A 26072-nucleotide genomic window follows, 5' to 3' on the forward strand; every position below is an offset into this window, starting at 1 on the left:
GTTTTCTAATTGTTGAAAAGTGTATGTTTTAAAATTATATATGAACGTATGTATAAATATAATTATATTTCATTTTTCTTTATTCAAATGTGGTAGTTTTGTGATACGTTTTACAAAATATTATAATTCTTATAATACATATATGTACATAAAATTACTTACGTGTTTCATAATTATTTAGACCTTTTGTATTTTTGAATTCTTTCAATTATAAAAAATTTCACATTCTTTAGTGTTCTTGTACTCCTTGTTTAAATTGTCTACATTTATATATTTTTATAAATATACTTTTATATTAACATTGTAAATTTTATAAAATTACAATTAACTTATGAATATTTTATATTATGTATAGAAGAAATAAGCTGATAAGAGTTGAATTTTTTTGTTTTTTTAATTGAAAATTAAAGAAATTTTATTTTTATTATTTACATAAAAATTATTTTAAAAATTGACTTCATATAGTAAAATATAATAATTTTTAATGTAATTAATAAAATATTATGAATATCCTATCTACTTATAATTTTTGTATTACATTATTATAATTAAAAATCAAATTAATTAAATTATCTAATTATAATTTGAAATAAAAAATTTACAAAATTTCATAATATTTTAATTAATAAATTTTATATTGGAAAATTTATTTTTTCCATATTTTCATTTTGATAAATATATGTAAAAGTATATATATACATATATTATAAGTATATATACACAAATATGGACAAGTATATATGTATATATTAAAAACTATATTGCAATTTCTTGCAATATATAAATTTTTCTTAACTGATGAAATTAATTATTTAAAATGTTATTAAGAAAAAACAAAAATATTATTTTATTTATTAATAAAATTTATTTAATACACAATTTAATTAATTAATAATACTAAAGCAATTAGAACGATTTATAATAATAATAATTTCTTCGATTAAAATTTCCGATTTAATTTTCGTGAACATTTTGGAGCCATTTTAAACACAATGAAAATTTCAAAAATATTAAAATCCCATTTTAATTTTATTTGTAATCTATTTAATAAGTAATAATATGTAATAAAAAATAAGTAAATAATATGTAAATAATTTTTCTGTAAAATATTTAGAATTTATAAGTTTTAAGATTTTTAAAATCCCAAGACTTGAATTAGGCATTAAAAGCAAAGACAAAACAAAATACGAGTATGTTCGTTGAAGTGAATAGTAACAACAAAATTCGAGTCTCTGTATGAATATCATTATTATTTTATTTAAAATGAAAAATTTTATAATTTTTAATGTATAAAATATTTTATTAAATAATTTTAATTTTTTGTACCAATCTATATATGTATATATTATTATACCGTAATATAATTTTGTCTGAATAAACAGTATAATATATTGAATTTGTATTTCTCAATAATTTAAAATAATATTAATCTCAAATAATAATTATTTAACAAAAAAACAATTATATTTATAGGATAAATTGATATTACTTATTTATTTATTTATTATAGCTAGTTTTATTTTCAAAACATGTATAAACACCATGGAAAAAAAAATTAAATTAATTTTTAATATTAAAAAAAATCAATATTTTATATTAAAAAAAAAAAATAAAAAATAAGTCATCAATAGCATATTGACACAAATATATATATATATATATATATATATATATATATATATATATATATATCTAATAATGAATATATATATATATATATATATATATGTCTTTATAAATTATAGTCAATATTTTGCTAGAATTTTTTTTTTGTTAATTAATCCGTCACATAATTATACTGTTGTATATTATGTTCAATATAAATTATATTTATATATTGCGTTTATATAACATCATTTTTGATCCTTTTACTATAATAATTAAAATACAAATAATAATAACTAAACAATTGATAATACATTTAAAATTTATATTTATCCTAAAATTCTAGGAAGATTTCATAAGAAGTATAGGCCAATAAAGTATCACAAATACTAAAAATAATACTGGAAATACAATTCTTGAAGTTTTATCAATTTCACGCCACATAATTTTTTCAACACCAGTATCAGTATCCGTCCATGCAACTGATAATAAACTTTGCCGTCTTGCTGGTTTTGGTGGACCACCATTCCCTTGTAATGATGTCTATATTTTTTAAGAATAAAATAAAAAAAAAAAAAAATTGAACGAAAAAAATTTAACGAAAAAAAATCGTATTTATTAAAAAAAAACAAAAAAAATTAATCAAATTTATTAAATTTCAAATAATTTTATAAAAAAAATTAAAATAATATTAAAATAAAATAAGAATCAATAATAATAATTGCATACACCTTGGAGTAAACATTTTAACTCTCTGTCTCGTGCAATTTTAAAATTAATACAAAATTTTTTTTTCTTTTACTTTTTTTTTTAATAAATTAAATATAATTATAGTCTTATAATCATACCTGACCGGGTGTAGTAGGTGTCTGTGAGGGTGCTTTTCGTGATCTAACTGCTCCACCTTCCCAATTTGCTACAGTTGCACATTGACCTTTTTCCATAGCAGTTATACGCTAAATTAAAATGTAATATGCATATATGAAATAATTGTGTTCTTTTTTTCCAACCTTAGACATTATACATATTATATAGTTACACACATTTATACAGAATACAATATTATAACATTTTATGAAAAAACAAAATATGAAAGAGAATTTTTTTTTTCCATTCTTTCCCATTAATTTGTGAATGCCATTATTGTAAACATATGTTTAGTGTAAAAATAAAACGAGGTTAAAAATTATTTATAGAACTAATTATTCAAACTTATAACTATACATAGGTTCGTATGCGTATATATATATATATATATATATATATACATAAATTACTGTTTAATGTTTTTAACAATATTGTAATTGTTGTACCATTTTTTGAACATAACGTATATATGGGGTTTGATTAAGTTAAGTAGTTTACATATTTTGATTCAAAATTTAAGTATATGTATATTATGTAAGTATATAATAACAATAGAAAACTCAACAGTTTCTCATTACAATGGAATGTAGGCAGTGAAATTTTTTAGGGAAATTTTCATTTAAAATACTGAAATTATTAATTTTATATTGAATTTTCTTAAATTTATTGTTTTCCAATTGTAATTAAATGCCGACAATAAAGGGTCTTTCTTAAAAACATAATTTTGTATAGCTTTTAAAATAAAATCACTATTAAATTTTCTACATTTTTGTAAAAAAATTTTCTTTTTGAATTAAAAATTAATTTAATAGGAAAAAATATAATATGGCTATTATAAAATTAATTTGAAATGGGGTATAATCGAAAAGTAATCGATGTATCATCGATAAGTAATCATGAAAAAATCATGTACGAAAATGCATCAATACGGTAATACTTTAAATTTTTGGTGTTCAAAAATGTCAAAATAATATTGCATCAGCAAGGTACACGTCTTACATCGGTATAACATCAGCAACATTTTTTTACAACGACGCTGCATTGATGCCCATTTATAATTACTCGTACTTTTCGATTATACCCTGTTCTTATACAAGTATTAGTGGATAGTTACTGTCCATTTTATTATTTAAGTTCTTTAAATCATTACACATCAACTTTCATGTCAAAATGCATTTTTATTTCATTCTAAGATTCTAAAATATTAATTTAGACTATAATATATATAAGTCTATATTTGTACAAATAGAAATTTTATGACTCAACATACACACATTACAAAATATAAAACAAAAATATTTATAGTTTTTTTTTTTTATTTTAAAAATTAAAATCACTTACCATTGGTAAGACTTTTGGTATTTTATTCACTTGGTATTGATATTGTACATCAAGGACTTTAACAACAACAAATTCACCTAAAGCTGCAAAAACAAACATCATACAACCAGCCATCCATAAATCTAAAGCCTTTAAAAAAAATAAGGAAGAAAAGAAAACAATACAAAAAAAAAAGAAATGAAGAAGCGTAAAATGAAGTTTTTATAAACTATTACCACTTTTTTTTTAATAAATCAATAAAAATTACAAATGTATGTAATAAAATAAGGTATAGAAGTTTTTCATAATAACTTGAAATATGGGAGTGTAAATGTATAAGAATGTAATGATATTAATTATAAAATTATGGAAATAATTTTCTCTTGTAACTTTGTTCAAAAACACTGACAAGATAACGGGATCTTAACGAAGAAATTTAATCAATTAAATTGTAAAAGCTGTGATTTTGAACGAGAACGTTTTGATAACTGATCAACGAGAGTCACTTCATGTATTTTGTATTCATCAAGTAAATGTTTTAGAACACTTAAGTCAAAATTTTAGATTTGAATTTCGAGAAGAATTGGTTGTGCTACGAACATGCTTTATTGTGCTTGCGCTACATTTAATTTATATTATTCAATATTTTTATATTCGGATGAAACATAATAATAAATTAGAGCGATTACATTTTAGGTACAATGTTTTCCTTTTAAATTTTAATAATAAATAATGAAAATGTAAATGGAACACAAAAAAAAAAAATGTGGCGCGTTATACAGTTATTACAATTATATAATACGTTGTTATCTTAATAATTTTTTTAAAAATTTATTATTTACCTTAACATAAGCGACTGGTGGTATATCAGCTCTTAATCCGGTAAACATTGTAACTAATGTTAACATACATGTTACTAATAATGTTACACGACCTGGTATTGCATCTAAACCTAACCAAAAACTAAACCATGATAACATAACAACTAATGATGATGGAGCAAATGTTTGTATTAAATGATGTCCAATTTGACGTTCAAAACGAAAATATACAGTTAAACGGGAAAAATTTCCAACTTTCTCTGGCATATAACCATCACTCTCTTCTAATTGTAATGGTTGTCCTAAATTATATTGCAATAATTTTAATTCTGGATTTAATATAACACCAGTATCGGACCATTTTAATTTTACTTTTTGATTGCTATAGGAAACTGTAAAATAAAGAAAAAATTAAAATTTAATAATATTAATTTTAATTATATTTGTTTTTAGAATTTCAAGTAAATTAATTATATTATAATTTTAAGTAAGTATTAAGTAAGGGTGTTTTCGATAATCAAATATGCGTTTGGATTTCTAACTTATTACGTAAATAATTTAAAACAACAGAAAGAATGCAGCTGAAAAAAACTACACATTTGACAATACCATAAAAATAAGTGTTGTTGGTTGTGAAAATTCAAAGATTGTTGTGTGTTTTTTTAAAGTTTCCTTCTATCCCAGAACTTTTCATTTTCCATTTCACTAAAATATAAATTTAAATTTTTTTATTAAAGTAATAACATTGCTGAAATGAAACTACTCTAATAAATCCTCTAATTCCCATATTATTTTATTTTAAGTATACAAAATAGTTTCCGTATCAGTAAAATTAAAACTGAGTTGTTGCACGTGATATATCTTAAAAATTTTAAGTTGCAGTTGTAGTTATAAAACAAACTACAAAAACAGTACAGCATAACCAAACACATTTTTTTGGTAGCACGTGCAGTACTTCATTACCGAACATACTAAACATTTAGTACTAAGTTAGAACTGAATTATCAAAAGCACATTCATTTTTAGGAAAATATTTATAACTAAAGGTAAGTATTTTTTTTTTTCAGTCACTTTGAAAACTATAAAAGTGAATTTTTCCTAAAAAGCAGGCAGGCTGATTTAAAATTTAAAATAAATATTTTAATAATATTATACTTACAACTTTCAATTTGTATTGGACAGACTTGTATATCCATTGGATACATTTGAAATTCCATTTGACAGGCAATAATTGCATGCATCCGTGCTGCATATCGTACCGTTTTATTTTTATATAACGTCACAGATGTAAATTTATGGGTTAAGGTTGCGATTTCTAATACAAAACAAAAACAAAAACAAAAATGAAAAATATCAACAAACGTACATGTATGAATTACAAAAATAATTTTTTTCTTTTTAATCTTTAATCATAATATTATTAAGTAAATATTTTATTAAATTAAATTGTTTCTATACATATATATATATATATAAATAAATAATTGTAGCATTTTTACAAAAACATGAATTTTGTTTGTATAAAAATATAGATATAAGTATAATAAAACACAGCATGTTTATAAGTGTGTATGGTGTTAATTGAAATAAAAATTTATTTTATATAATTGTATAAAATATAAAATAATTTGAAAAGAAAAAAAAAAACAAAATATTCAATGAAAAACATACATAAATTTTGTTTTTTTTTTGTTTTTGTAAAAATTTTTATGTTATATAATTATTGGAGCCGATATTTCTACTAATATCAGCGGGTGCTTAATGACTATACCATTTTTATAATTTTTTATAGAATATTTAACGCATACTTAATAGTGCATAATTTTAAGTAAAACAAAAAAAAAAAAAAGAAAAATAATTTTCGTATTTTGATGTTTTTTTTTTTTTTGGTTTTTGTTTTTAAATTGCATGGGGACAATTATAATATTAAAACAGAAAGAACAGAAAAATAAAAGAAATAAAAAATAACATAAAAAAATGGAAACACAAACAAAATGTGGTATATGTATATATGTAAAATGTACGTATATACGAATGTAAAACAATGTTTTTTTCCAATTATTATTAAATGCATTAAAGGACGTCTATTATAAGTCCTTATAAATTATTTAAGAATTTTAAAATAAATGAGATTTTGCTAAACGATTTTAAAAAATCATTTTCATATATGCATGTATGTATTTAAAAAACAAAAAACATGACATTTTTACTTTATTGTACTTTATATCATTGAATTTTTATGTTAATTAGTGTACGTGTATGTTATTATATACCTCATATATAAATACACTTTACATGCACATTCTAGACTAGATTCTAGATGTATGTGTTAACAAAATTATGTAATTGTTTTGGAATTGTTATTTTCAACTTTGAATTTCAAAAATTTATAAAATTATTTAATTTGAATTTTTCAAAATTTTTCAAAAATTTTGTAAGTTGGAAAGATTAAATCAAAAATCTAATTTTGAATTCGCTCCAATAAGTTATTCGCAATTTGACAAAATTTACGTGAATTTCACTTACTAAACGAAAACAACTAATTTGGTTTGAAGTAGCACACTAATTATGTTTTTTATGTCTAATTATTATACTATTTACATATACATATGTACATAATTTGACAAAGATATATTGACATAACAGTTATGTCATACCTATGTTCAGCAACATTTATTGTTATTTGCATATAAAATTTATTTACGATATATTTTGTTGAATTTGAAAGATTTTCTGAAGTATGAAAAGAAATTATTATATAAAATGACAAGTTCATTTTGAAAAAAAAAAATAAAATGATTTGTAATTTTTTTCTGACATTTTGTTTTTGGGTATAATAAATTTGTTCCCGTTTTTTAACTTTAAAAGTTTAATTTTAATTCAAATATGCTTTGAATTGAACCACTAAATGTGTTGAAAAATTCGCTAATAAAATATATGAAATGTTTTCTTATTTGCAAAAAATAATCATATTTTTATCAAATATGAAATTTAATATTTAATATACTAAATTTTTTTGTAAAGATGTGTAAATATAAGACATTTTAGGGAAACATAAGGGAATGATATGATTTGCATTTTTCAATATCCAAAAATAATATTATCGTTGGTTTTTTTAGTAACAGATTGATTTTTAAATTTTCCAAATAAAATTATTGCACTTAATAATTTATTTTAGAAAATTTTTATTCTTAATTCGGTAAAATTGTGAATTTTAAAGATTAAAATTCATATTCAAACACAAACCTCTTTATGTGATGGTATAAAGTATACTAATTTTATATAACAAATATGACTGCATAATTGATTTTTTTCATATTAAAAATCTGATCGAAAACTAGATTAACTTACTATATATAATATCGTAGATATTACCGTAAAACTACTAAATTAGTTTTTATAGGTAAGACAAATACCTAGCTATTACGAAATTTTTTTTTAAAAATTTTATTTTAATATTGCATATATTTGGGCGTATGTATTTCTTTTTTTAAACATTGAATAGATTATTTTTATATTATGTATGTATTAATGTTTTAAATTAGCTAAAATTTATATAGTTTTTTTCAATATTCAATACCTAACAAAAATCCTGGCTTAGATGATAATCCAAAATTTGTATAGTACATAATTATTTACGTATATAAAAGAGCTTTCTTCAAATAAAACCGAATATTTTTATAAATAATTTTTTTTTTAGTTTTTTCTCTATTAATAATATTTTTCTGAATGAATTTAAATAAATTGAGAGAGAAATAAAAGAAAAAATTCAAAACAGTTCATTTACAAAAAATGCTTACATATAAAATATCAAATTTTATTGGAATTTCTTAAGTTATAAAAGAATGTATAACAAAAATATGGTACAAGAATGGTAAATAAATTTTTTACCATAAAATTTTTATTAATATTAAATTTATTAATTTTTATTAATAAATTTTATTTTAAAACCTATATAAATAAATATTTACAAAATATGAAAATGAAAAAAAAAAAAAATATTTGCATTTCTTTGATATTACAGGCATGTATGTGGGGCGAATGCAATCTGTTATATTTTAAGAAATAAAATTTAATTTAACTATGTGTTATACATATTCACATCTATATATCTTTGTATATGTATTTATATTAATTAATTCGGTGAAACGTAAACTTTCTTTTAATTTATTTATATTTAAAAATGAAAAACACAAATGAAAAAACAAAAACCAAAAAAAAAAAAAATGGAAACAAATCACTGTTAATATAAAATAGACTTTAATGCAATAAATTATTATTTAGAAAAAAAAAATTCATGCAAGGATCAATTCTTTTATTTAGATTTTCGTTTTTTCCTTTTTTCCTTTTTTTTGTTATTATTTAAAATGTGCATTCATTTTTATGTCAAATGAATTCTTGTGCTATAAGAGAACTGGTATAAAAAAAACACTAGTGAATATCATTTAATAATATATGTATATATATATGTATATATACATGTATATGTATGCACATCTATATATTATGTAATATGTACAAAAGGTGGGTGAAAAGTGGTGAAAACTTGAAAATTTTTTGTTATTTTATCCTTCTTTGTTATAAATAAGAGAAGCGCATTGCATGTTTAAAGTGTTAAATTATACAATAGAGGGGGGATGGACAGAAAACAGTAAAAAAAATTTATTTTTTTTTTGAAATTGGAAAAAAAAAGAATAACAAATAAGTTAAAGGTAAAAAAATGATAAAATTAAAAACTGCTATAACAACATATAACAACTTAAAGAAATCAATAAACCACTTTTTATCGATTAAAATTCTCTTATAAAATTTTTATTTAATTTTTTTTTTCTTCATATTTATTTCATTTTAGATTATTTAGCCAGGGTTCTTTTTTAAATTTTAATTTTTGTTATATAAAAAAAAATTTTTTTTTTTTTTGTAAATGAACTTTGTTGAATTTTTTTTTTCTTTCTTTGTTTTTATTGTTTAATAGTGATAACAAATCTTACACATTTTTTTTTTTTTGGATTATTAATTTCTTAATATTTGTTATTATATATATCAAATATACATATAAGGAAGAAGAAAGTATATAAGATTATATTATATATATTGTTTATTTGAAAAATTAAGTAAATCTGGTAAGTTTAATTACGTCAAAATTTAGCGAAATTCTGAGACTAATTTGGTGACATTTTTTGGCTTTTATTTCTTTTTCTTTTATATTACTATTGCTGCTCACTATTTTCCTGTTTACTTTAAGACGAGTTCGCATTATATTTTCCCACCAAGCATTTGTATAAATAAAAGTATTTGATAGATTAAGATTTTATTTATTTTATATAAATTTCCTTTTTGTTAGAATTCTGAACTTAATTTTGTTACTGCAGATAGAGGACATATTAAAGGTTCATTCTGCAATATATCCAGTTTACTTAATATACGAATTTACTTTGATATTTTGGTAGACACTAACAAAAATTTATTCCATATTTTGCAGATAATACCAGAATTAGAAAAAAAAAATTAATTGATGTCAAATTTTTAATTTGATTAAAGTTAAATTCTTTCTGTTGTAAATGATGACAATAATGCAAAAATAAATGTTTTTGTTAATGTAGAAATAGAATGTAATTTAATATATTTGAAAAATTTTTGTAGAATGTTTTTTTAACAAAATTATTCAAAATTATATTGAATTACGGCTGAGATATTATGATAATTCGTTTTTTTTTGCTGAGGTAAGTTTAACAATTTTTATTTATTGCCTTAGATATTATAACAATTAAATTATAATTAATTTTTTACATTCTATATGCAGATTATTTATGTAATTGGTTGAAGCTCTGACATAATAAAAATATACACGTTTTATGGTTATGATCATTGGTATTTTATGACACTAAATTAATATATTTCATCTATTTGTCAACAACATGTGGTGAATTGCTTACATCATTTTTATTTTAAATTTTTGGAATGTCCGAAAGTTTTGGGAGCAAAGGAATGGAAAAAGTAGAATTGAGAAAAAATTCAAAAAAATATTTAAAAACCAGTTATGTGAAAAGCGTTTAGCAACATAACGGAAGGAGACGGAAGAGTAAAGGAAATCAAAGAAGTGTAGCAGTACTTCGTCGGCAATGGGCAGTAAGTCACTTAGCTTTGAATTATTTTTGAATAAGCTTGCATTTTTCCTAATTTAAACGTCAATTTATAATATTTTGTCTATTTGCGACTACATTTTATATGTGCATATCAAAAAATTATCAGAACAAATTGTTTACCAGATTTACTCAATTGCATATAATTAAGTAAGAGAGCCAAAAAATCTCCAATATACTTTCCTATTTTTTTTTTTTTTTATTATTTTTTTTGCTTTTTTATCATTACATTTATTTTATTACAGCAATTGCCTTACATTATTTTACAAATAGAAAGTAAAAATGGTGAATATAATTATAGTTTTAACTGGATTTTTGTGGAATTTTATTTTATTTTCCTAAAATAAATTTTAGCCATTCCAAAAAAAAAAAATTTTATTTTTAATTATTATTACATATTAAATTTGAAAGCGTATTTTATTTAAATTTACTTCTAAGTAAAAAAGATTCATCTATGAAAATAAAAATATAAAAGTACAAAATTTTTATTTTCGAAAATATCGAAAATTTATTTTAGTTTTCTCTAAATAGCTAATTGCTTTAAATAATATTTTTTTTTTAAATTTTAATTACATTACCATTTAGTTTTTTTGTTGACTTATATGTATAATCCTTTGCCTCGAATAGAGCCGATAAAACTGTGTATAACATATGGCATTTTTTTTATGTTTTGATATATTTTAAATAAAAAATTTGTAATAACAATTTAAAGTTATAAAATTTTATTATTCTCTATATAAAATTGTGTTTGAGTAAGAAATACGATTGCTTAGTATTAAAAACGGGCTTGAATTAGAGCGTAAATAGTCGTCAACTTAAGAATTTTTCTTACACCATGGTTTTTCAATAAATAGTTTTACCGTTATTAGAAATATTTTCATGTTAACCTAATTTTCATGACAGTATTCTAATTGGAGTTTTGTTTTAGTAATAATGTGAGTTAAAAATGTTACTAGTTTGCACATTATAACTTTTGTCAACTAAATTTTGAATGAACTTAATTCTCAAATCTTCTTTGATTGGAAAGAACAAGGATCATAACTCAAAAGACATGAAATTTCACTAGAAAGGTTTAAAGAATTTAATGAATAAACAGGGTTTGATAATATTAACAGCTGGAATTTTTCATATTGTACGAATTTATTGTAAAAATATATACGAGTATCTATAGATTCTAAAATTCTACTGTCGATTCTTATATCATCATTTGAAATTTATTTTGATAAAATTGTACGTCAATTCTTCATCAATATAGTCATTATTCGTGACAATTTTGAACACTAAAATAATTGCACGTTAACAAATAAACTGTTATTCTAGAGACTCTATAATAGAATCTTGTAAAAAAAGAATTCATTCTGTTATATTGGAAAAAAATAAAATGCTAAAGGCGTATTGTCAGCTATTTTAGAAGAGAAAATTATAAAATTTTCAACTTTCTCATTCTCATGATTTTAAATAACTCAGAAATCTCTTCCTTTTTTGACTCGCGTTGTTGAAATATTTTTGTACTTGCTAAGGTTACATTAAAATTCTACTATCGAGTCTTATGTCATCATTTGAAATTTATTTTCATAAAAGTGTACGCCAATTCTTCCTCAATATAGTCATTATTCGTGACAATTTTGAATACTAAAATAATTTAAGATTTGAAAAAAAAAAAAATAAAATAAAATTGCATACTTTCAGGAAACACATTTTATTTTACTTGTGTTATTTTCTTTAATCTTTTATTATTAAAGCGCTTAGGTGAACCTGATTTATTAAAGTATTAAAAATAAATGTAGGCACTTTGAAAGAAATGAAGGAAAAAATGATTTGTCATCATTATATAGGAGTTTTTAATTTTGTCCATTGTCATTTTCATGGAAATTATTTTAAATTTTATAGGAAAGTTAATTTAAGTTTGTCTTGCCATGGTTTTTTTTTTTTTCTTTAAATGCATTAGCGTACAATTCATAAATATCTTTTTCTTTTAGCATTTATGTATTAAATGCTAACATACAACTGGATATATATGTACATATGTCCTTTTATAATTTTAACCTTTAAATATTTTAAGGACAATAACGAATACAAAATTATATTTTAAAATTATATGCTTTCGATATACAAGAATACATACATAAAATTGCACCTTGAAGTGCACTTGAAATAGAATTTTTTTTTTGTTTTTTTGTTAAATATACACTTGTGTATATATATTTGTATAATGAATATGTACATGATTGTATGTACCTATATAATTTCCTTATTTGAAAATTATTATTTGAAAATAACAATGTGTTCTTAAAATAAAACTTGAAAATAAATGAAAAAAAAAAAATCAAAAACGGAAAACAATACTGAATCACTGAAAAGTTTATGTAATAAAATTTACCACAAAATATTGTAAATATGTATACATTTATGTTATTCATCAGATAATGTTACGCTTTATAGGCATTATATAACATGAACATATAGTCATAATTATTACTTATACGATGTTCATTAAAATTTGATTTATGTTAGTTCGTAAAATTGTAACTAATAGTTTTATAATAGTTAAAAATTTCAAATTTACAAATATTATGCTTGAAGAGTTTTAAATTACATATAACATATATAAGGATTTATTTACAATTTAAATTTGGAGGATAAGAATGGAGGATGTCTTTGAACAAACGATCTATGTTCAACAAATCAAAAAATTTAAAATTATTTTACACTTTATATTTAGTTAAATTTATACTAATTTTATAGGGAAATTGTAATTTTAGCATATTTTAGTAAAAGTTATTCGTATTTTACGAATTTCGTGTTGTACGAGTACGTATTTACCACTTTGGTTGTAACACTTAGAAAAAATAATTCTGAAATAACTCAAATATCAATTGAACTAAAACAAACGGAATCATAAGAAATGGTTTTTAATAGAAAATGAAAGAGTCTTTTTAATTTTAGTTTAATAGAGACCAATTATTCTATTTCTGTAATTAAAATTTGTGCCATTACTTCCATTTTTTATATTAACATTAAAAATAATTATATCAAATATTGCTGGTTAACAAGATTACAAGATCGAATAATTAAGATCGAATCGCTTACGAATAGTTTTTAACTTTTATAAATATAGAGTACATATATAGCAAAAATGTTTACATTGTTATTAATATGATAGTCTAATGAACATGCTTTAGACAAGGTATAAAATATTTTAAAAGAATACTGGAGCATTCAATTTCACAAATAATTGACTTAATTGAAAAGGTAAACATTTATGTTATATATACAAAATTATAATTAATATTATATAATTTATAAAAAAAAATTTATATAATTGTTTTTTCTTACATACCTGCTATTTTAGAATTTAAAAAATATGGATCTGGTTGCCATAAATTATCAAAAAATTCTGGAGGAAGTGTAACATAATCATCACCTTCTTCAAATATATCATCAGGGAGTTTTAATCTATTTTCAATCCATCGTTGATGTACAAACATATCTACCCTATTTTATTTAAAAAAATATATGTATATATATATATATATATATATATATATATATAATAAAAAATTCATTAATATACGTGTATATTTAAAATTATTTTAATTGTGAAATTTTTATAATTGATTTAAATAATTTGACACAACGGAATACAGTGAAATTCTTTTATTTGTGAACAGTTTACAAATTATACAGTTTTAGTCAATAAGTAAAATGTGTTAATAACCTCATTCTGTATTTTACTCTTTATTCCCACTTTAAAATTAAAAATTTTAATTTTTTAGTTAAACAACTTCAACGTAGCGACTTAACTAGTCACCTTTTAAAGTGACTGAATAATAGCTAAATTTTATAAATTTTTCAAAAATTGAAGACCATGAAAAGTAAGTACATGATACGAAGAAAGTGTTCTCTTTTTGATATAAATAGATTTATGTTGCTGTAAGATATTCAAACTTTTTCCCCTCAGCCAGCAACGTGAGGTAAAAATTAAAATACAGAATGAGCATTATATGAGAATATATAAATTACTAAAATTTAGAAATCATAATATGTACAGCTTTTGAATAACTTAGAATTTCTGAAATTTTTGTTAACAACCATTTACATACAAATGGTTCATATTAAAATATACTAAATTGTATAAATAAATTTCACTGTATTTTCCTTAATATTAAAAAAATTTACCTAAAATCCATATCTTCTACGTTAATTGAATTAATATCTACTACAAATATACTTAAATCTACTATCACTGGTGAACGATTTTTCGAAGGCGGACGAATCTCTTAAATTGAAAAAACAAATAAAAAAAAAAATATATTTTTTTTTACATTGTTATTATTTTGTTTAACATTATAAGCAAATTTTTATTAGTATGTATACAATGTTGTAATACTATGAGAATGCTACTTCTATCAATACAATATACAAAGATGTTTATTATTATTGTTTATAGATATTTATTATAGGAGTATTATGTATATTATATACACAGATATGTATTTAGGTTAAAGGCATAAATTAATTAAAATTTAATGTCATTTCGTATATCATAAAAAATTAAATACATATACATATATATATATGTATTTGTATATGAATATATTATATAGTTAATTATTAGTTATAAATTTATAGAAAAATTTTATTGTATAAGTTTTTGGAGATAAATCTCTTCTTGCTTAACAAATTCTAATCAAATCAATGGCAGTGAATGGTCGAAAAGTAGTGAATTTTAAAGTGAAATTTTTTTTTCAAAAAATAGTCCGAATAATTTGTTGTTATATTAGTGCTGCTTTCTTAATACCCATTTATGTAATATTTATTGCATATATTACGGGGAAAATAAAAATAAAAAGAAACCGCAATTTAATTGAAGAAGCTTGAACAAATCGATGGAATTATGTGAATAAATGGATCATTTAAAATATAAATTTAAATATTTTTTAATGAGAAGACATTGAAGATTTTTTAAAGAGCAACGTTGTTTCCGATTTCCTTTAATAGAAACATATTGAAATTTCAAAGTACCGAAACTGAGTAAAGGAAATTTTGCTAATTCAAAAGGAATGGTAAAAAAAAATTTCTTCTGACGATACGAAGTATTTATCAGTGTCCTATGCTAATAAATCAGTCTACTAAATCATATATGTATATTATTTAAGAGTTACTGAATTTAACACATTTTATATTATTAAAGAGTTACTGAAGTTTACTGAAGAAACTAATACTTTAGTTATTATTTATAACATTGCAAGTGTAAAGTTTTCAATAAAAAAAAAACTCGTTTTTCCTAAATTTCTTCTTAATGTTCAATTTTATCTCATGCCATAATATAAAGGTTTCTAACGCCTCAATTATTCATATAGCAACATATATTTTCACAACTTTTATATTTGTATACAACCGGTTGATTATATTGTTATATTTTATCAGTATTTACTTAAGAATTTTGATGTGTTAAATATGTAGCTTATATTTTGAATGCAGTTTTCAAGTGATTGCTGAATGTGTTAATTTATTCATCAAACGTGTGTTTTATAAGTATTTACTTTGTAAGAGAAATTAAAATGAGTTGAAATTATTGTTTCTGTTTAATTTTTAAAAGCAATCTATATAGATTTGTGTACAAGTATAACCTATATAGTTCTGCAATTTTAAAATTTAATATCAAAAAGTGTTATAAAAAAAAACACTGAGTAATTTACAATATGACATCATTTTATTAATTATTTAAATAATATTATATATGTATATATGTATATAGAAAATATTAATATTAATATAAATATTTTCAAACTGCTCGATTTGAAATCTTTTCCAACATATTTTAAGCGCTTATTATTTCATAAAGAAATATAATAGAAAACTACATTAATACATACATATACATATTTTATATAACAAATTAAAATAATAAAATAAAAATTTTACAAATGAAACACGTGTCTTAATATACAACAAACAAAATATTTTATGTTTATAGGTTATGTATACAAAATAAAAGAAAATTTTCCAACATTCAAGAAAAATTTATATTTAGTGTAAGTAAATATGCTTTATCATACTTGATTTTTATCATGCTTATTATCTTTGTGTTTAGCAATAAAACAAAATTGTCAGACATTGATTAAAAATTTACTGAAATAAAAGAAAAATTTTATATAAAAATTTCGGAAGAGAAGGAAAATTAGTTCAAAGTTTTACTGCTTTGTATTACTTTTTTCTTTCCGTTTAAAAAGAATATCGTATTAAAGTATATATACTGAATCTACACACGTAACGTATATTTAAATGAAGGTAGTGAAGTATTGCAGTAAATTTGCCATTTACAAAAGACTTTGTTATTCTTCATTCTCATTCCTTCAATTTTTAATAATTTTTTTAAAAGTAATATTAGCATGAAATTGAATTTTGCATTTACGATTGTAATATCAATCTTAAAAAAAAAAAATTTACATTAAAAATTAAGACTAACTATGCTAATATTTCATTTTCATTAACATTATTTATGATTAATTTCATTTGGGTTTTTTTTTTTTTGATCGCTTGAGATTATGTCAAAATTAGAGAATTTTTATTAAAATTTACGAATCTATAAAACAATCATTACTGCCAGTAATAATAGTGCCATGGCAGTTAATTAAAAAAATGAAAGTTTTTCTTAATTTGTTTAGATCTAGTTCTATTTGTGTAAATTACTGTTATTTTTTAATGACATTTTGCATTTTGACAGAAATATACTTATATATGTATACATACATATATACACCGTTGAATTGAAGTACATAATTATATTCTGCATTTAAATTTTACATAAATTAAAATATTTATTAAAACATCAGAATTTATTAATTAATATTTTAATTCTATATGCCAGTTATCACTCTATTCACTCTACAAAGTTGACAAGTTAAACTTATAATTGTTCATTATACTTTCTCTTTAAAAATTATACACACACATATACACTCATATATGTATTTAAGTAAATAAAAATATTAAAAAAGAATTATAAGTAAAAAAAAATAAACATGAAAATTGCATTGAAGGTTTTTACTTTAAAATTTCTTGGTTGTTATTTTAATAGGTTTGTTTTTGTGCGGTTGATTATTACTGCATTAGCCTAAACGAAATGTATGACGTCAAACAAGGCATAGAAAAGGTATATACTTATATGATTTTGTTTTCTTACTTTATTTTCTCATTTTTTTTTCCGTTTGTTCTATATGTTTTTTTATTCTACTATTTTATGATTTTTAACATTTTCTTTATCATTTTTTTTTCTGTTTTCTTTTTGATAGTTTGTTTTTTTTGTAGTAAAACACGCAATATTCGTCCTACAAAAGAGGTATTGCCCTTACTTATTGCGCCTCAACAAACTTGACTGACATTTTATTTTAGTTTTTAAAGTATAAATCTTATATTATTTTCTAGATTTTGAAAAGGAAAATTTACAAAAAGAAAAATAAAATAAAATCTCACAAATCTAAATTAGCGTTATGAATCAAGGAATAGAGAGAAATAATAAAACTATAATATTTTAATTGAAAATGTTAATGGGAATACAGAATAAATTTTTATTATGAATAATCGGCAATTAGCATTGTAACTTAGTTTCTAATACACAGATTATAGAGATTGGTTTTCTTAGCCCAATAGATCAATTATAGAGTGTAATTATTATTATTTAATATCTAATTTATTTATTTAATAATTAAAGAGTATTATTTTCATTATATAGAAAGCGCTATCTCAAAATCTTGATTACACGCGGTGTGCCTTGGTTTTGCGCTAAAATATTGAAAAAATGATGGAATAAGTCTAAAATATTTATAACATTTTAGCTTCGCAAATCATTAATATAAAAATCTTTACTTCCGGTAATATCATTTTTCGATATTTCCATTATTTTGAAAATAGGTGAGGCCCTATTGTGTGCCTACGTGTACACGTGAAAAGTAAGAATATAAGTATATACTCTTTAAGAGTAAATATTACATATACAATAATATTTTTTTGAGAAAAATACTGACTTGAATGATATGAAAAATTTCATTAATTTTTGCAATGATGGGGATGAATGACTACATTTCTATAATGGATTGTGGTAACATATTAAATAATTTTATATATCATATACATACCCTTGACATAATTTTCGGGAAGAACCACTCGTGGTCGTATTGTATAATTCTTAGCTGACTCTGCTTCCTTTGTAGTCCTGTAAATACATAATTAAAGAAAGAATTAAGAATTAAAAATATTTTTGCATGAAATCGCAGTTTATTAATTTATAATATGCGTGCATATATGTTGAATAAGAACCATTATACAAGAGATGTAGAAAAAATGGGGAAATAGTTTGAACAAAATTTTTGAATTTCATTGAATGAAATCAAATCATATTCAAAATCGAAATTGTATGAATGTATTTTTTTTCCTTGGTCTTTTCTATTTTGCTTGATTCAAAAATTTTACCGTATTTTATTGTACACGCATTTCATTCGGAAAGCAAAAGATAGCTAGGGTGCCAATTGTATGATCTTCAATTTTAACATATTAATTGTTCATTAATAAATAAAAATAACATAGGCTCTTGAAAATATTCTAAAAATTTAAGTTTTTCTTTAAATACGATTAAGTGTAACAATCATTAAGAACTCCTTCAAAAATTTCTTAGCAATATTATTTTAAACTCTGTGAAAAATAAAAACGCTACAGACAATTGGTTCATTTAAAAGGCAATAAAAGATTTCACTTGCAGTTACTTTTACTTTTGGTTGAGCTTGTCTGACTGACAAACATACTTTGAATAAATGAAAATATAAAGCTTACATAAACCTCAGATTTACCTTTTGTAGTCAGTGCAGAAAATGAACAAAAAACCATACTTACATTGACTCCTTAAATTTTTTTATACCATTTTTAGAAATACATCGCACATCTTGTAATATTTTGGGGAAGCTTCAAAATCATAAACATTTTTTGTACTGATTTTTTGTGAACTGAGCTATGGTTTATTTTTTGTGTTATATAACCATGATCAATTGCTTGCACCATTCTAATACAAGAAACAGTCGGGTTTTGTATTCTATTGTTAAAATTCTTGAATTTTTGTCATTTTGATGATTTTGATTCAAAATTTTTCAAGAGATTTTTCATTTGTATTTCTCTATTCTAGATCTCAGCTTAATCATCTATTTATTTACATTCATATGTACATATTGTATGTGTACTTATTTATTTCCGCTTTTTCTTATATGATTTAAAAAATGTATTACAATTTGGTATGAAAAGAAAAAATGTAAAGGAAAATTTTAAAATATGAAATTGAAAGAGCAAAAAGCCTACGTTGATTAAAAAAAAAATAATTTTATATTTTTTTCAAATTAATTTAGTAGACTCCCTTTAACAGTACGAACAGAGCTGCCAGGACTACATTTTTATTTCGTGTTGATTTGTGTGTTTTTATCGAAAATTTCATAAACCTTAGAAAAATTCTAAGAGTAGAAATGAATTATGAAAAATACCCCTAGTTATAATGTTGCAATCTAAAACTGAACTTTAGATTAAACTTCACATTGAAATATTAGGACTATTTCTACATAATGTCCATATACAGTAACTTTATAAATTTGTAGTAAATATTTTAATAAAAAAATATTTAATTTAAAAAATATACTGTTGTGATGCTTAAATTGAAAAAACATAAATGTAGAGTAAAAAATATAATAAATTCCAAATTCCATATATATTCTGGATCCAAAAAATAGTGAATGCCAAAAAACAGTAAGACTTATAAATAAGTATGGTTATGTTAACCATGAAATTAAATAAAAATTTGTCGACTTGTTACGTCCAAATATTTTCTCTTCATGCTGATACGAGTATCTCCAATTTCATTTATTTCAATGCTTTTATTTTTAAATTTTGTTATATATGAGATAACAAAGAAAAAAATCAAAAAAAAAAAAACAAAAAAGAAATTTCCAACACTTTTAACATATTTTATTTTTTCGACTTATATAGTAGTGAAAATAACAAAATAAGACCGGAAATAAAATTTTCAATGTCAAATGAATATATGTACAAAAATTTTAACTTTGTTTTTCTTGTTTTAGTTTGAAAATTATCCAAAATAAAAGAAACTATCATTTTGCGTCTTGCGATAAAAACTATCACCTTATATACCGTTATTTTCTATTGTGTAATATAAAACAGGTATAGCAAAACTCACAGGACAATGGGCCGGGTCAAAAAGTAGAAAAATTGCACGAGCGTAAGATAATGTGACGTGAAAGGAAAATGTGAATGGCGAGTTCAAAAGTAAATTTTAAACTTAGCAAAGTCGGGATTTTTTACATTATCTTTAACAAAGCATTTAAAAACAAAAAATTTTGTTCTTTATTAGCTTTTCGAAAAGCAAACTTTTAAAAAGAAAAATTGAAAATTTATCCTAAATCGATTTAAATAATAATAATATTTTGAATATTAGAGCTAGAGGGCCAAAATTTAAAAATAATTTCGAAAATTTGTATACCATTTGCGTAAGAGAACTATGGGCCTTAAGTTTTACATACCTGATATAGCCGTTTCTTTTTTCATATAAATTAATAGTTTGCAAATAAATCCTAATGAAATAAGGACTTAAAAAATAAACAAATTTTATTGGTGTGCAATATACAATGGTATAGTGCAGTATTTAAAGATAATTTTATGTTCAATTTTAAATGAATTTTCATTGCATTTTTGTATAAGTATGGTGCGTTGCTGAAAATATACTTTATTATTATAATTGAAAACCACAATTAATTTAAAATGACAATGTATAGTAATTAAATTGTAGATTGTAATATGGAAAATTAGTAGAATAAAGAAAATATTCTAGTTATAATAATAAAAAAATTTTGCAGTATCTAGTACTAGAATTCTTAAGCACCTTCCTCATTAAAATAATTTTTTTAAGTATTATAATCATTTAAAATGCAGTAATTAGGAACATGGGTAATATTAAATTACAATAATAAATAATTATTAAAACTAAAGTAAAATTTTAAAATTTATTAAAATTAATGGATTACTTAAAAAATTACCTAATGAATTCTTCCAAAAAGTTTAATTTCATGAATTTTTTTATGTATAATAGTTATAATTTTTATTTTTAAAATATTTACTTTAAAATTTCATTGTTATACTAGAGAAAATTCATTAATACCTATAGTTAAAGGAATGAATATGAATTTCAATGTTAAAATAGTGAAAGACATAGTTTTTTTGTACACATAATATTCGTTTACAGACTTTAATTAATGGGTCCATATATTTTCCATAGTAATCAACTTCCTTTCTCCATTATATCCTGTTATTATATTGAAGTGTTTATTTAATATAGACTATTTTTTTATTTTCCCGGAAGACAAAAAAAAAAATTCAAGAACAAGCAAAAATTCGAAACGCATTGTATAAATACCACCTCTATATATTAAAGTATATTGTACACCTAATTACTTATATATTAATGTACTCAATATATTATATATGTACACATAATACGAATATACAGTTTTAATCAGCTTTTAAAACTTTATTCTCAAGTTCGAAGTAAGAAAAAAAAAATAATTTGGTGATATTTTCAAAAATAAAAATATTGCTAGTTGAAAATATAATTGTTTCCTGCTTTTACTTTTTGCTTTTTTTTTCCAGGTTTCATAATATTTTTTCCAATTTTTCATTATACATATATATTCTATTCGACTACAAAATATATAATATAAAACTATTCATTTTCCACAAAAATTTTCCATCTTAATTGTTGTATTTTCTATTTGGTAATAGCGCCACATTGGTAATACTAAAAATGGAAAGAATGGGGGGGGGGGGGGGGGGGGGAGGAGACTTTCTAAATAAATTTACGGTAATAAAAATTTTCTATTTTACTATTTTCGTTTTGTGTTTTCTCTTATAATTTTCCTTCAAATTATATTATAAAAAAATACCGAAACAAAAAAAAAAAAATTAAAAAAAATTATTGTTGACCTTGAGCGAATCCTTTAAAATTGTATAGTCAATTTAAATGCATTATGAAAATTAAGTAAAATTTGTACATGTATCTATGTATATATATATGATGTGTATTATGTTATTATTATAAATTAAGGTTGCCAAATATCAACCCAAGTAATTATATTTAAATATCGCAATTCAAGAATTAATAATATTGTTATACTTTAGTTAAATCATTAATGATTTGGAAAATTTCTAAATAAAAATTATTATCAAATGAAAATGTACAAAATAGGAGGGTAAAATAGAGAGAAAAAAAAAATTCTTATTTAAATATTAAAGGTTATTATGCCACCTGCTAATCAAAAATAAAATGTTAATTGTGTTATTATAGACTTTTTTTTTCAAAATTTTGGACACAAATAATAAAATCTATATATAAAAAAAAAGAATAATATTAGTATAGGTACATCAAATGTATAATTATTACAATTAACCACTTGAATTTTGTTTTTAAACAGAACCACACCTGGATAATAAAATTTTATAGTATAATTGTATTTGTGAGTTGTAAAATAATTTTACGTTTAAAGGAGTTTTGAAAATTTTTAAGTTAAAATTATGTTGCACAACATAAAATGTATATATAGATATTAAAATATTGAAATTATGGTAAATGTTACAGTTAGCTTTGTCAACCAATTACAGATCATTGTCCAATCAATATTACGTAAATTACGCGTGCATAATATATTCATTTTAATGCGTGAAACATGTTCGTTTTATGGTCAATTTCTCATTTATGATTTGATATACATATATATAACAATACTTATTTAGAATATCGAAACATTCATATGAACATATTATGATATTTGTATAAATAAAACTGAAGTTATTTAATAGAATGGTCAAAATATGATGCTTTGTAATAAATATGACAGTTTTTGACCATATAGCACAATTTGAAAATCATAAAAATTAAATAAATTTTAGCTTTTGATAATAATAAGATAAAGCTAAACGAAAATAAATCTGTAATTATGTAAATTTCATAAACGGGAATTAAGTAGCCTACCACAAATAAACTGGTGATAGAGCATCGATTCAAAAAACAGCAAAATACCTATAGTAATGATTTTGGATGCTAAGATAGGAATGATTTCGATGTCAAAAATATATTAGAGAAAACTATTATCTCCTAGATCTTTTGTCTGAGTTTGCAACATACAACCAAGAGTCGAACTACATAAATCAACAAATAATAAAACCTATATAGATATATATGGTATAGAGATGGCGCTGTTCCAAGCAATAATATTTACCAAAAAATACAGACTTTCCAGAATAAGGTACTTCGTAACATGATGGAGGCCCTTTCTTATGTATATGCAATAGTGGCATTCTGAGGGATTTTGGTGTCCCCGAAGTAAGTGAAATGACAAACTGTACCATGAAGCATAGGATCTTTTTGAAATACCATTTGAATATTGAGACCTCTTAATTTATAGAAAAGATGGTTAGGATAAGAAATTAAAAAAAAACTTCTTGATTTAGCCTAAAGTACTGATACGGCATTTCAGTGCTTTCTTTAATTGAATAAAGACACCAAAACCCGATAGAACAAAACTAATGGTTAGTCAATTTAAAGTTATTGGAGTTATGACTATTCAGATGAGTTTTATATTGTCTTTAAGTCTCTTACGGTCTATCTTTGCCTCTCCGTAATTTTTATCACCTGTTTTAAAAAAAAAAAAAAAGAACAATGCGTTCACACAATTTTCTCATCCCTATACTATTATTTGTAAGAATAGTCGATGCTTTCCAGAATCGCCATTTTTATTTGTGTGGGTGATTAAAACATGACATAGCTCATGAAATTTTCGTTTCATTCATAATTAATTTTAATTTTATTAATTATAAAAATAAATTTATAATAAAATCATTAATTAAAAATAAACTCACCAAAAACATATAAATCCCAATCCTACTGTTAAATATAAATGAGCTTTATCCAACATTATGTGTTTTGTTGTCTTTGATTTTTTTTTTTAATTTTTAATTCAACTTCTCTTTCTTTTTTGGATAAACAATATGTTTTTGTTGTTTTTGTAATTATTCGTTTCTGCAAAATGTTTACAGAATTTAATATTCTGTTTTCTTTTATACGTTTTGAGAGTTTTTTTTTTTTCTCCTCTCTCTTTTTTTCAGTTTCGTTTTTGTTTTTTAGAAATTTAAAAAAAAAATAACTCTATTTTAATCTAAATTTAGTTTTCATTTCATTAAATTAATTAAAATGACAAAAAAAAAACGTAATTGTTCTACACTCTAATCAGCAGATGATATTTATAATAATTTTTATTATAATTTTTAATAATTAAATTAATATTGAATATTTTTGAAAATATAAAAGTTTTAACAATTTTTAATTTTTCAAAAAATACCATATTATTAACTTTTATTTTTATTTTATTTGTTTTTTTGTTTGTATTTTTAATTTTTATATAATTATATAAATATTTTTATTGTAATATTATTTGTTTTTTTTTTGTGTATTTGTATTTAATTGTATATTATATTTTTGTTTTTATATAATTTAATTTAAGGCACAATTTTGTATAAGATTGGAATATAAAATTTATTTTTTAATTATTTAATTTTATTATTTATTTATTATCGTTTCAATATAACAATTATATATTATGTAATAAGATTCAGTTAAATTAACTTTTGCTGCATATTTTTATTTTTTTTTTTTAAGTTTTGCTTTTTTAAATAAATATTATGGATTTTTGTAAAATATATAAGTATAATTTAGTGTGATTTTCTATATATAATTAAATAATTTTTAATTATTATTTTTTTCCTTTTCTTTATTATATTATAATTATAATGTCATATAATTATTAAGTAATTTGATTATTATTATTATTATTATATATAATAATATATAATATGTTGTATTATAGGAATCAAAGGATTAAAATATTTTAAAGAAATTTTTTACACAACATAATTTTTTATCACCCGAGAATTCCGTGTAATTAATTTTGCGCTATAGTGAAAATTCAGTTTTAGTTTTTCTTTATTCTTTTTACTTTTTTTTTTCATTTACTTAATTTGTTTTATTATTTTCATTTATTTTTATGGTATTTATTCATTTATTTATAATAATAAAACATATACATACGATACCTATTTAAAGAAAATTTTAAATGAAAATAAAAGAGATCTGGAATAGAAAAATGATTAAATTTATTAATAAAATTAATACATAATATTTTTATTAAAAATAATGTCTCATATCATTTGACTG

The 26072-nt window shown here is 21.4% G+C and overlaps 1 protein-coding gene across 1 annotated transcript; it reads right to left on the reverse strand.

The window, feature by feature from the left end:
• Positions 1-1797: 1797 nt before the first annotated feature.
• On the reverse strand, positions 1798-25092 carry LOC129612623 (glycine receptor subunit alpha-2). Its single transcript, XM_055526316.1, has 9 exons — positions 24722-25092; positions 18898-18974; positions 14936-15035; positions 14097-14251; positions 5773-5928; positions 4635-5005; positions 3814-3942; positions 2454-2561; positions 1798-2148 (listed from the first exon to the last, which is right to left on the reverse strand). Exons 1-9 carry the CDS (start codon positions 24775-24777, stop codon positions 1948-1950), a joined length of 1353 nt encoding a protein of 450 aa, XP_055382291.1. The 5' UTR covers positions 24778-25092; the 3' UTR covers positions 1798-1947.
• Between the last annotated feature and the right edge of the window lie 980 nt (positions 25093-26072).

Source organism: Condylostylus longicornis, unplaced genomic scaffold (assembly GCF_029603195.1).
Source record: "Condylostylus longicornis isolate FDR11 unplaced genomic scaffold, ASM2960319v2 ptg000075l, whole genome shotgun sequence".
Lineage (NCBI taxonomy): Eukaryota > Metazoa > Arthropoda > Insecta > Diptera > Dolichopodidae > Condylostylus > Condylostylus longicornis.

Coding starts and splice junctions, on each gene's coding strand:
- LOC129612623 (XM_055526316.1), bottom strand. CDS start 24,777: ATGTTGGATAAAGCTCATTTATATTTAACAGTAGGATTGGGATTTATA. Junction 5,929..14,096: donor TTTAAATTCTAAAATAGCAG/GTATGTAAGAAA, acceptor GTTTTGTATTAG/AAATCGCAACCTTAACCCAT. Junction 5,006..5,772: donor TCCAATACAAATTGAAAGTT/GTAAGTATAATA, acceptor TTTATTTTACAG/TTTCCTATAGCAATCAAAAA.